Genomic DNA, 13,010 nt, shown 5'->3' on the forward strand with positions numbered 1-13,010 from the left:
TTTTCCATCTCTTTATTTCTTCTCAATCTTGGTCTGCAAAATCCCATTATAGTTCTGTTCCTTTGTGAATGCATGTGCGTTGGTGGAACCTATTTATTTTAAGCATAATATTCGTTTAATTGGCAGATGTAGACCCACCTGGAGGTTTGCAGCAGAGCAAATTTATTAGCTTTATAAAGACCTTTTACTGCACAGAGATGGTATGCAGGCCAGCATTAGTTTCTCCCACTAACTGAAATCACTTTGTGTCTTTCCTACTTGGCCCATCTAGCACTAAGAATCTCTCTATTAATTCACTTGCAGACAAAGGGTCTATTTACTAAGCCTATTTAGTAGAGAGAGATAAAGGCCCAAATGTCTTAAGCCTTAAAAAGTGGAGACTCAAAGAGTGATAAAGTACCAAACAGATCCTAACTGTCATTTTTCAAACACATTATGTAACTTGGCAGTTAGGTAGATGATTGGCTGGTACTTTAGCACTCTTTATCAGATTTCGCTTTATCTTATCAGGCTTAATACATTTGAGCCCAAGTACCAACCAGCTCCTGTCATTTTTGCACACACAGCTTGTAACATGGCAGTTAGTAGCTGTTTGCCTGGTATTTTATCTCTCCATTTTATTACTTTTCAAGGCTTGACACATTTCCCCCATAGACCCGGAATTTGATGGCAGTTAAGAGCCACTTGGCCCCTCTGGTATGCCCTAATCACATGTACACTTACACACTACAGTTAATATTTGTCGGAAGACAATTAACCTACCAGTATATTTTTTTGGATTGTGGGAAAAGACTGGAGTACCCGTGGACACCCACATAAGCACTGGTAGAATATACAATCACCACACAGTTAGGTCCATGGTGGGAATAGAACCCATGACCTCAGGGCTGTAAGTCATCTGCGAGTCATCTGTATCATTCATACTGCTCATACCCTGTAATCCAAAGGTAGGTTACAAATACAGGGCACACTTTCCTACACTATGACATAAACGAAAGATGCAATATTCCAACTTTTGTTCAGGAAGTCGCTCATAAGCAAACCATACTACATAAGTGGTAACAAAAATAAACCTGAGAACCTTATAATACAAAGCTATTTATCTCCAAGAGAATTGCTAGGACCCACAGTAAGAATATGGAGAGGTAAGGGAAAGGCATGTACTTCACTCTTCTGAGCATATACAGGGGCTAACACATGCAGAATGAAACCATGTCTGTGCTCTCCGTTCTGAAACCCATCTCAATCCAAGCACAGAAGATAAGAGCAAGGACCACTGTAGAAGTAAGCCTCCTCCTTCTCCTGCAATGGTTATGGTCCTGCCCCTGAAGAGTAGAGCTAATCTCATTAGGAAGATGCTAAAGTTATTCATGCTGTGTTCTGTGATGAGGTCTAATTACATTGCACTGAAGCAAGCACAGCGACATACTGTAGGTAGCATTCCGTGGATAGAGTGCCAAATGGAGCAGCTCATTACTAACAAAACCATTTGAGCAGATCCTTCTGGATGGGACCTGTAAGAGATGCTGCACTATAAACACAAACTGAGATTATATAAACCCATACACAACACACATACATAACCCTTGAAATACTACAAGACATTTCTATTACTACTTTCAACACGGTGACAAATCACATAGAATTGCATTGATTTTGCTTTGCTGCAAGTAACACATTTGTTTATACTGTAGCATATAATACATTGATCACCCTCACGTAAAACCTACATTGCGTGACAAGGAGACAGTACACAGGTACCTGGACAATGGCCAGAACAGAGGAGTTTCCTTTCATAACAATGAAGGTCAATGGAGGTTAGTGCAAAGTAATCACTCGAAATACATTACAGTGCAAATTGTTTCTACTGACAGTCTGCCAAAATGAGCAAGACCAGGAGCGATAATGTTCTGTAACCATAGGTTACCATTACTGCCAGGTCCTGGTGTAGAGAAATGCTGAGAACTGGATGCTTTCCATCTCCCATACACATTATGCTGAAGTACACGCCAGGTTTCATGTCAAACATGTATGATATAAGATAACCAGAATCCTTTGTAGGCCTTTCAATACACTTTCATGTCTGGAGTCTACATCCGGTTACTGGGCCTCATTATCCTGTGTAATAACAGGTTTGCCAAACCTGTAATACTGACAATGTCATTTCTCACAGTCCATGGGGGGGAATTCAAATGTTTGAAAAGTCGGTTGGGTGTCTGTTTTTTCCTATCTAATAGACAGGAAAAAACAGATACCCAACTGACTTTTCAAACATTTGAATTCCCCCCATGTGTCTGGCAAAAATGTCATATTACACCAATATTTCCAGTTTTTTTGTAGTATATCCAATTGTACTTATAGTGTAAATAAATATACAGAGCTACTAATCTGTTTCAGTGCTAAATAAGGACAGTCCTACAGGACCAAAAAGGGAGTCAAACAATCTACTATTTTATCATAGTAACCTCAAGAAATCGTGTTGTTATTTTCTTCATAGGTTCTCAATATGCCATTTGATATAGCCATCTCTTGTACGGGCACCAGCTGAAAAGTATGTGGGCCAGGAAGCAAAGAGCATGCACCCATGGAAGCCATCTTCATAATGGTCATGAGTGACATCAACTCCGGCTTCCTCTAGCCGTTTTGCATACATAGTTCCATCATCTCTTAGGACATCATGTTCGCAGGTTAAGATGTAGGTTTTTGGAAGCTTCTGAAGTGTCTCCTTGTGTGCTACCAATGGAGATGCCCGGATGTCAAGTAAAGCAGGTACCTCTTGGATAATACTGGGAGTACCAATACTCTGTAGAACAGGCTTGTAGTTCTTTTTGAAGGACATCGGTAATAACGAATTCCAATTCAAGCGTTCTCGGAGTGCAACGGTTTCACTTACGTCTAGAGAAGTGTGATTATTAACCAGCATTGCATGAGCAAAATTGTGGCTCCCATTTAAGTAATCCAGCCAGAACTTTATCATGACAAACCGAGACAATATGGGCATGTCCATGTTTTGCTGATAAGAAGGAGTATTAAAATCTAGTATCTGGAGTACAGGATAGATTAAAGACTGTATTTTCACTTTGGTTGTTATATTCTTGTCTTGTGTAATCTGTATGGAACATAAACAAATTAAGTGTCAGGTTAATTAAAACTGTTTTTTGAAGCTCACCATAGGTTGCCTCAATGTTTAGGACTGCACAGTCTATGTACTAAGCCGTGAAGAGAGATAAAGTACCATCCAACCAGCTGCTGTCATTTTTCAAACAGCTGGTAACATGGCAGTTAGGAGCTGATTGCCTGGTACGTTGTCTCCCTCCAAGGTTTACATAAACTACTACATGAGATACATGGAAAAAAGCAGAACAAAATGAAATTTGAAAAATGTAACACTATAGCAACGCTAATAAGCACTAGCAAACTTAGCACAGGGAACGGTGACAATAGAAACAATGCTTTTCAATGTCAGACACATTTACATGCCCTTAATATGTTTTAGGCATTATGCTCTAAATTACAGAAACAAAATCAACATCTGAAAATGTATATTAGATGACAAATAATTATAACTTAAAATGTTCTTGTTACAATGCAGTACTTATTAATGATAATCATTTTTACTAAAAGGTTAAAGTATTAACAGAGGCACGAATAGTGACAGCAAGGATCAAGAGTAACCAATGACAAAAACAGATATGGGAGCGTGCAAAGCCATACATGATAAATGTATGTATAGTAAGTTTCTAGTTTAGTTTTTTTCTTATTTCCAAATTATTAGCTGCTATAGTTATTGTCTAATGCTCTGTATTATCTAGATTCTTGTACAAATACTGACTGGTAAGAGGACTGAACTACATCATTTGTTAATAACTCCAGGGGCTAAATTTACTATCCAGTGCTTTTCAAAGCCACCACATATTCAGTAGTTTTGGTCGCTGGATTTAAGGAAGAAATTAAATTCAATACAAGACACGCCTGGTCCCGGTTTTGAATTCTATATACTTGTCTGCGACAGCTTTGACACAGCGCTGCATAATTCATTTAGCTCCAGGAGGCAGTATCCAGTGGTGTATAGGAAACATCTGACAAGCAGGGGTTGTTGCATGATTGGTAGTAAAATGACTCTGTATATATCTCGAGATGCAGCCGACTCTGCTCCGGCAGCCTATGCGTCTGGTTTATTACTAGGCATCATCATTAGTAAGTGCAAAAGATACACCTCATAATAGGTACACATACTGTATGCTTAAGTGCTCATCTGTATGGGCAACATATGCTCTCAATGAACTTTACATGAGAACACGCCATCACACCTCGGTTTTTCCTTTCTGGCTGTAAGTGTAGGATGCAGAATGTGGTCGTCTCAGCATTCTCGTATTTTTTTATTTATTTTTTAAATCAAGCGTATTTTATTGATTTTAAAAGTGAGTAGACAAATATTGGGGCTAATTCAGACCTGATCGCTGCTGTGCGTTTTCAGCAACTGAACTGTGCATGCGCCGGTGCATGCTAGACAGCTGATGGCAGTCGTAGCCCTGCGATCGCCTCTGCCTCTGACAGGCAGAGGCGGTTGCTGGCCGGGAGGGGGCGGGACGGCGGTGTTTGGCCACTTAGGAGGCGCGGTCCGGGCAATGCAGGCGTGCCCGGACTGTTGGGGTGGCGGACCGCGGCGGCTGCGTGACGTCACATGCAGCCGCTGCAACCCGGCCAGTGACGAGTAGATCCCTGCCAGCACGCAGGAGCTGCGCTGGCTGGGAGCTACTCTTCCAGTACAAAAGCATCGCCGCTGTGTGATGCTTTTGTACTTGTGCGGGGGAGGTCGGGCCTGACATACGGGGCGGACTATCTGAAGACTGATCGTAGATGTGCTAAATTTAGCACATATATGATCAGGTCTGAATTGGGCCCATTGTCCACATATAACATACAAATAACACATGCATTTCCAATGACAAAGCATATATCAGAACTGTTCACATAAATGTATTCAGTAATATATTTAGTAGCAAATCGTCACAGAGAACAGCTCCAGTGAGTAAGAGAAGTAATCAGAGGTAGAGAAGCGTACACGTGGGCAAGGTAGGGTAAGCGAGGGGCAAGAGGTTGGCCAACATATCATAGAATACACAGTGCAATTATACAGATTGGTCAAGAAAGTAGATGGAGTTTTGCAGCCCCCAAATCTTGTCGTATTTCCCAGGACATCCACGTTTAGTGTACATGAAGCGCTCATGGGAAAGCGTGGTATTAACAAGGGCCACCCAGGCTGCATGAGAGGGTGGAGCGGCTCCCATCCATGTGCAGACTATACAGACACGGGCCACAGTAAGTAGATTATTAACATATACCCTAAAATGCGCTGGCAGAGAGGCCTCCAATACCAATCCAAAAATACATATACATGGATTTAGAAGGGGGAACTGGATACCCATAGTACGAGTACCATTCACCACTACCTCCCAAAATGAGGTCACACAAGAGCAGAGCCACAACAAATGCCAGACAGCATTCTTGTATTTACATATGCTCATATTCCGATAGCATGTGTATTGCAAAGTCACACAAATTACGCCATGCAAATGGGTATATGCCCAACTCTGCTTGAGCCCCGTACTGTATAACCCGCACTTGCAGTCAGGAGGTTTGGGGGGACGTTACTGGAGGACACTATCAACTGCGGAGGTAATTCAGACCTGATCGTAGCAGCAACTTTGTTAGCAGTTGGGCAAAAACCATGTGTACTGCAGGTGTGGCAGATATAACATGTGCAGAGAGAGTTAGATTTGGGTGGGTTATTTTGTTTCTGTGCAGGGTAAATACTGGCTGCTTTATTTTTATACTGCAATCTAGATTTCAGATTGAACACACCCCACCCAAATCTACTCTCTCTGCACATGTTATATCTAGTGATGAGCGGGTTCGGTTCCTCAGAATCCGAACCCCCCCGAACTTCACCCATTTTACACGGTTCCGAGGCAGACTCGGATCCTCCCGCCTTGCTCGGTTAACCCGAGCGCGCCTGAAAGTCATCATCCCGCTGTCATATTCTCGCGAGATTCGTATTCTATATAAGGAGCCGCGCATCGCCGCCATTTTCACTCGTGCATTGGAGATGATAGGGAGAGGACGTGCAGCGTTCTCTCAGTTGTGTTCAGTGTGCTGCAAATATCTGTGCTCAGTGTGCTTGCAAATATCTGTGCTCAGTGTGCTTGCAAATATCTGTGCTCAGTGTGCTGAAAATATCTACGTTCTCTGCCTGAAAAACGCTCCATATCTGTGCTGCATTGTAGTATATAGTAGGAGGACAGTGCAGAATTTTGCTGACCAGTGACCACCAGTATTATATCAGTATGGTACAGCAGTCCACTGCTCTACCTACCTCTGTGTCGTCAAGTATACTATCCATCCATACCTGTGGTGCATTTAAGTTGTGCGCAGTACAGGTTGAGTATCCCATATCCAAATATTCCGAAATACGGAATATTCCGAAATACGGACTTTTTTGAGTGAGAGTGAGATAGTGAAACCTTTGTTTTTTGATGGCTCGATGTACACAAACTTTGTTTAATACACAAAGTTATTAAAAATATTGTATTAAATGACCCCCAGGCTGTGTGTATAAGGTGTATATGAAACATAAATGAATTGTGTGAATGTACACACGCTTTGTTTAATGTACAAAGTTATAAAAAATATTGTCTAAAATGACCTTCAGGCTGTGTGTATAAGGTGTATATGAAACATAAATGCATTTTGTGCTTATATTAGGTCCCATCACCATGATATCTCCTTATGGTTTGCAATTATTCCAAAATACGGAAAAATCCGATATCCAAAATACCTCTGGTCCCAAGCATTTTGGATAAGGGATACTCAACCTGTATATATAGTAGGAGGACAGTGCATTATTTTGCTGACCACCAGTATATAATATATAGCAGTACGGTAGAGTAGTCCACTGCTCTACCTACCTCTGTGTCGTCAAGTATACTATCCATCCATACCTGTGGTGCATTTAAGTTGTGCGCAGTATATATAGTAGGAGGACAGTGCATAATTTTGCCGACCACCAGTATATAATATATAGCAGTACGGTACAGTAGTCCACTGCTCTACTTACCTCTGTGTCGTCAAGTATACTATCCATCCATACCTGTGGTGCATTTAAGTTGTGCGCACTATATATAGTAGGAGGACAGTGCATAATTTTGCTGACCACCAGTATATAATATATAGCAGTACGGTACAGTAGGCCATTGCTATTGATATATTACTGGCATATAATTCCACACATTAAAAAATGGAGAACAAAAATGTGGAGGGTAAAATAGGGAAAGATCAAGATCCACTTCCACCTCGTGCTGAAGCTGCTGCCACTAGTCATGGCCGAGACGATGAAATGCCATTAACGTCGTCTGCCAAGGCCGATGCCCAATGTCACAGTAGAGAGCATGTAAAATCCAAAAAACAAAAGTTCAGTAAAATGACCCAAAAATCAAAATTAAAAGCGTCTGATGAGAAGCGTAAACTTGCCAATGTGCTATTTACGACACGGAGTGGCAAGGAACGGCTGAGGCCCTGGCCTATGTTCATGGCTAGTGGTTCAGATTCACATGAGGATGGAAGCACTCATCCTCTCGCTAGACTTAATCTGGCAAAAGCACAGCAAAGAACTGTGCGTTCTTCTAAATCACAAATCCCCAAGGAGAGTCCAATTGTGTTGGTTGCGATGCCTGACCTTCCCAACACTGGACGGGAAGAGGTGGCGCCTTCCACCATTTGCACGCCCCCTGCAAGTGCTGGAAGGAGCACCCGCAGTCCAGTTCCTGATAGTCAAATTGAAATGTCACTGTTGAAGTACACCAGGATGAGGATATGGGTATTGCTGGCGCTGAGGAGAAAATGGACAAGGAGGATTCTGATGGTGAGGTGGTTTGTTAAAGTCAGGCACCCGGGGAGACACCTGTTGTCCGTGGGACGAATATGGCCATTGACATGCCTGGTCAAATTACAAAAAAAATCACCTCTTCGGTGTGGAATTATTTTAACAGAAATGCGGACAACAGGTGTCAAGCCGTGTGTCGCCTTTGTCAAGCTGTAATAAGTAGGGGTAAGGACGTTAACCACCTCGGAACATCCTCCCTTATACGTCACCTGGAGCACATTCATCAGAAGTCATTGACAAGTTCAAAAACTTTGGGTGACAGCGGAAGCAGTCCACTGCCAACTAAATCCCTTCCTCTTGTAACCAAGCTCCTGCAAACCACACCACCAACTCCCTCAGTGTCAATTTCCTCCTTAGAGAGGAAAGCCAATAGTCCTGCAGGCCATGTCACTGTCAAGTCTGACGAGTCCTCTCCTGCCTGGGATTCCTCAGATGCATCCTTGAGTGTAACGCCTACTGCTGCTGGCGCTGCTGTTGTTGCTGCTGGGAGTCGATCGTCATCCCAGAGGGGAAGTCTGAAGCCCACTTGTACTACTTTCAGTAAGCAATTGACTGTCCAACAGTCCTTTACGAGGAAGATGAAATATCACAGCAGTCATCCTGCTGCAAAGCGGATAACTCAGGCCTTGGCAGCCTGGGCGGTGTTAAACGCGTCCGGTATCCACCGTTAATTCACAGGAAACTAGAGAATTGCTTGAGGTACTGTGTCCCCGGTACCAAATACCATCTAGGTTCCATTTCTCTAGGTAGGCGATACCGAGAATGTACACAGACCTCAGAAAAAGAGTCACCAGTGTCCTAAAAATTGCAGTTGTACCCAATGTCCACTTAACCACGGACATGTGGACAAGTGGATCAGGGCAGACTAAGGACTATATGACTGTGACAGCCCACTGGGTAGATGTATTGCCTCCCGCAGCAAGAACAGCAGCGGCGGCACCAGTAGCAGCATCTCGCAAACGCCAACTCGTTCCTAGGCAGGCTACGCTTTGTATCACCGCTTTCCATAAGAGGCACACAGCTGACAACCTCTTGCGGAAACTGAGGAACATCATCGCAGAATGGCTTACCCCAATTGGACTCTCCTGGGGATTTGTGACATCGGACAACGCCACCAATATTGTGCGTGCATTACGGGGGTAATTCCAAGTTGATCGCAGCAGGAAATTTTTTAGCAGTTGGGAAAAACCATGTGCACTGCAAGTGTGGCAGATATAACATTTGCAGAGAGAGTTAGATTTGGGTGGGTTATTTTATTTCTGTGCAGGGTAAATACTGGCTGCTTTATTTTTACACTGCAAATTAGATTGCAGATTGAACACACCACACCCAAATCTAACTCTCTCTGCACATGTTATATCTGCCTCCCCTGCAGTGCACATGGTTTTGCCCAATTGCTAACAGAATTCCTGCTGCAATCAACTTGGAATTACCCCCTACATGTGGGCAAATTCCAGCACGTCTCATGTTTTTACATACATTGAATTTGGTGGTGCAGAATTATTTAAAAAACGACAGGGGCGTGTAAGAGATGCTGTCGGTGGCCCGAAGAATTGCGGGCCACTTTCGGCATTCAGCCACCACGTGTTGAAGACTGGAGCACCAGCAAACACTCCTGAACCTGCCCTGCCATCATCTGAAGCAAGAGGTGGTAACGAGGTGGAATTCAACCCTCTATATGCTTCAGAGGATGTAGGAGCAGCAAAAGGCCATTCAAGCCTATACAGCTACCTACGATATAGGCAATGGAGGGGGAATGCACCTGACTCAAGCGCAGTGGAGATCGATTTCAACGTTGTGCAAGGTTCTGCAACCCTTTGAACTTGCCACATGTGAAGTCAGTTCAGACACTGCCAGCCTGAGTCAGGTCATTCCCCTCATCAGGCTTTTGCAGAAGAAGCTGGAGAGATTGAAGGAGGAGCTAAAACAGAGCGATTCCGCTAGGCATGTGGGACTTATGGATGGAGCCCTTAATTCGCTTAACCAGGATTCACGGGTGGTCAATCTGTTGAAATCAGAGCACTACATTTTGGCCACCGTGCTCGATCCTAGGTTTAAAGCCTACGTTCTATCTCTCTTTCAAGTCTGCAGAGGTTCAAAGACCTGCTGGTGAGAAAATTGTCAAGTCAAGTGGAACGTGATCCGTCAACAGTTCCTCCTTCACATTCTCCCGCAACTGGGGCTGCGAGGAAAAGGCTAAGAATTCCGAGCCCACCCGCTGGCGGTGATGCAGGGCAGTCTGGAGCGAGTGCTGACATCTGGTCCGCACTGAAGGACCTGCCAACGATTACTGACATGTCGTCTACTGTCACTGCATATGATTCTGTCACCATTGAAAGAATGGTGGAGGATTATATGAGTGACCGCATCCAAGTAGGCACGTCAGACAGTCCGTACGTATACTGGCAGGAAAAAGAGGCAATTTGGAGGCCCTTGCACAAATTGGCTTTATTTTACCTAAGTTGACCCCCCTCCCGTGTGTACTCCGAAAGAGTGTTTAGTGAAGCCGGTCACCTTGTCAGCAATCGGCGTACGAGGTTACTTCCAGAAAATGTGGAGAAGATGATGTTCATCAAAATGAATTATAATCAATTCCTCCGTGGAGACATTCACCAGCAATTGCCTCCAGAAAGTACACAGGGAGCTGAGATGGTGGATTCCAGTGGGGACGAATTAATCATCTGTGAGGAGGGGGATGTACACAGTGAAAGGGGCGAGGATGAGGAGGAGGTGGTGTACATCTTGCCTCTGTAGAGCCAGTTTGTGCAAGGAGAGATTGATTGCTTCTTTTTTGGTGTGGGCCCAAACCAACCAGTCATTTCAGTCACAGTCGTGTGGCAGACCCTGTCGCTGAAATGATGGGTTTGTTAAAGTGTGCATGTCCTGTTTATACAACATAAGGGTGGGAGGGCCCAAGGACAATTCCATCTTGCACCTCTTTTTTCTTTCATTTTTCTTTGCATCATGTGCTGTTTGGGGACTATTTGTTGAAGTGCCATCCTGTCTGACACTGTAGTGCCACTCCTAGATGGGCCAGGTGTTTGTGTCGGCCACTTGGGTCGCTTAGCTTAGTCATCCAGCTTCCTCGGTGCAAATTTTAGGACTAAAAATAATATTGTGAGGTGTGAGGTGTTCAGAATAGACTGGAAATGAGTGGAAATTATGGTTATTGAGGTTAATAATACTATGGGATCAAAATGACCCCCAAATTCTATGATTTAAGCTGTTTTTGAGGGGTTTTTGTAAAAAAAACACCCGAATCCGACAAAAAAATTTCAGGGAGGTTTTGCCAAAAAGCGTCCGAATCCAAAACACGGCCGCGGAACCGAATCCAAAACAAAACCCGAAAAATGTCCAGTGCACATCACTAGTTATATCTGCCCCCCCCCCCACCCCTAAAGTGCTCATGGTTTTGCCCAACTGCTAACAAATTTGCTGCTACGATCAGGTCTGAACTACCCCCTGCTTGCAATCACTTACTAATGTGAACAACTAGAGCAGACAGCAGTCACAGGGTACTTTTGCTGCTCATGACCCCATGCATAAGCGGGTATGGGGTCATTGGTACCAAATTTACAAAAGTGGTGTTTTTTTCAAACAAAGAAAATTGGAGACTAGTATAAACTAACCAGTGAATAAATAAATATATGAAAATGTTATTGTGAACAGATACGTTTAAAAAAAAAATAAGTGCATTATTGCTAGGTCCCTGAATCTTTGTAAGAAATGGAATAGTTGTTTATCTATAAAATCTCCATAAGAAACGCACACTTATTCCCCTAAATCTGAACAAATCAATATGAGTATGGGTCTTGGCCACTGCACTGGCAGGTGTACAGTGTTTAATTAGCTACATCAATACCCCTACAAGGTGGCATGTCAATGATTTTATATCAGGTCTCCTTCACAAGAGCAGTGGAGTTTTAAAGCCAATTAACCTAATTAGGACTCTGCGTTGGCAAACTGGAGGCTTGTTCATTAGGTGCTGCATAGAAAACAAGTCTCTGTTTAGAAAATAGATCAGACAACAATTTCCATTAAAGGACAGAACATACATTAATTTATATGGTTTACAACTATTAGACTTTTTAATGTCAAGAGGTGTATTTTATTAGCCAGATATGTTTTTCCGATTAATTAGGTATACTATGAGAAAGGGTTTTATTTTTTAATCTTCTCAAGGACAGCAGGTCTGAATAGGATTTTTGTTGCTAGTATAGTAAAACATTTTATTTTCACATATTTCTTATATTGCTAATGCTGCACATACATTATACAATTATGTGGCCAATCAGCCCGATATCGGCGGATTGCCCAGATAATTGTACAGTGTATACACATAACCAATCTGAAAATATCAATTGGTTGCACAAGCTGGATCGCCTGGCATGTCAGTCAGATGCAATATTTTGAAGCTACATCTGGCAGTAAATGCAACACAGCAGGCGACTGATGGACATTTGTCTCCTCTTCACTGGAGGAACTCAGATATCCTGTGGGATACCTCACATTGATGGCCATGACATCTGCTGGGTGTCTGACTGTATATGCCAAAATTTAAGCTGTGAATTATGTATACAGCAGATGACTCCGATGTTTTTAATCACTGCCAGTGCTTAATCAGATCAAACAGTAACTAACATGATGCTGTATGATGCAAGGCATACTTGATCTATTATGCTTTAGTGCCTTTTAGTCTTGGTGTCATCATGGTCTGTGCAAAAAATTAAAATGTCTCTGAGGCTGGGTACACACTAGGATGACTGGCAATTGGGATGATGGCCGGGGGAAATTTATTTTCGCCACGTACCATGTCAGACTGCCGGTACACACTAAGCGATATAATGAACAACGGAGCGACATCTCGTTCTGTCCATCATTACACTGCACCACGGCCAACGGGAAAATGTGCAGTACGGCCAACCGGAAGATGTTGCATGCGACCAGCAAGAGTGCATAATCACGGGTACACAGTAAACAATCAGTAAGATTTGCCGTTCTGATACAGCAAATCGTGCCAATATCGTCTAAGTGTGTCCCTCACTTATTGACCACTAACACGATCATT

The 13,010-nt window shown here is 43.1% G+C and overlaps 1 protein-coding gene across 1 annotated transcript in view; it reads right to left on the reverse strand.

Annotated features, from left to right (window-relative positions):
• Positions 1 to 1,082: 1,082 nt before the first annotated feature.
• NCEH1 (neutral cholesterol ester hydrolase 1) overlaps positions 1,083 to 13,010 on the reverse strand; it is an 89,235-nt gene continuing 77,307 nt past the window's right edge. The window contains exon 5 of the mRNA XM_063916267.1: positions 1,083 to 3,109. Coding sequence (XP_063772337.1) covers positions 2,492 to 3,109 — 618 coding nt within the window. The 3' untranslated portion in view covers positions 1,083 to 2,491. The remainder of the gene's footprint in view (positions 3,110 to 13,010) is intronic.

The sequence above is a fragment of the Pseudophryne corroboree genome, chromosome 4, assembly GCF_028390025.1.
Source record: "Pseudophryne corroboree isolate aPseCor3 chromosome 4, aPseCor3.hap2, whole genome shotgun sequence".
Classification (NCBI taxonomy): Eukaryota; Metazoa; Chordata; class Amphibia; order Anura; family Myobatrachidae; genus Pseudophryne; species Pseudophryne corroboree.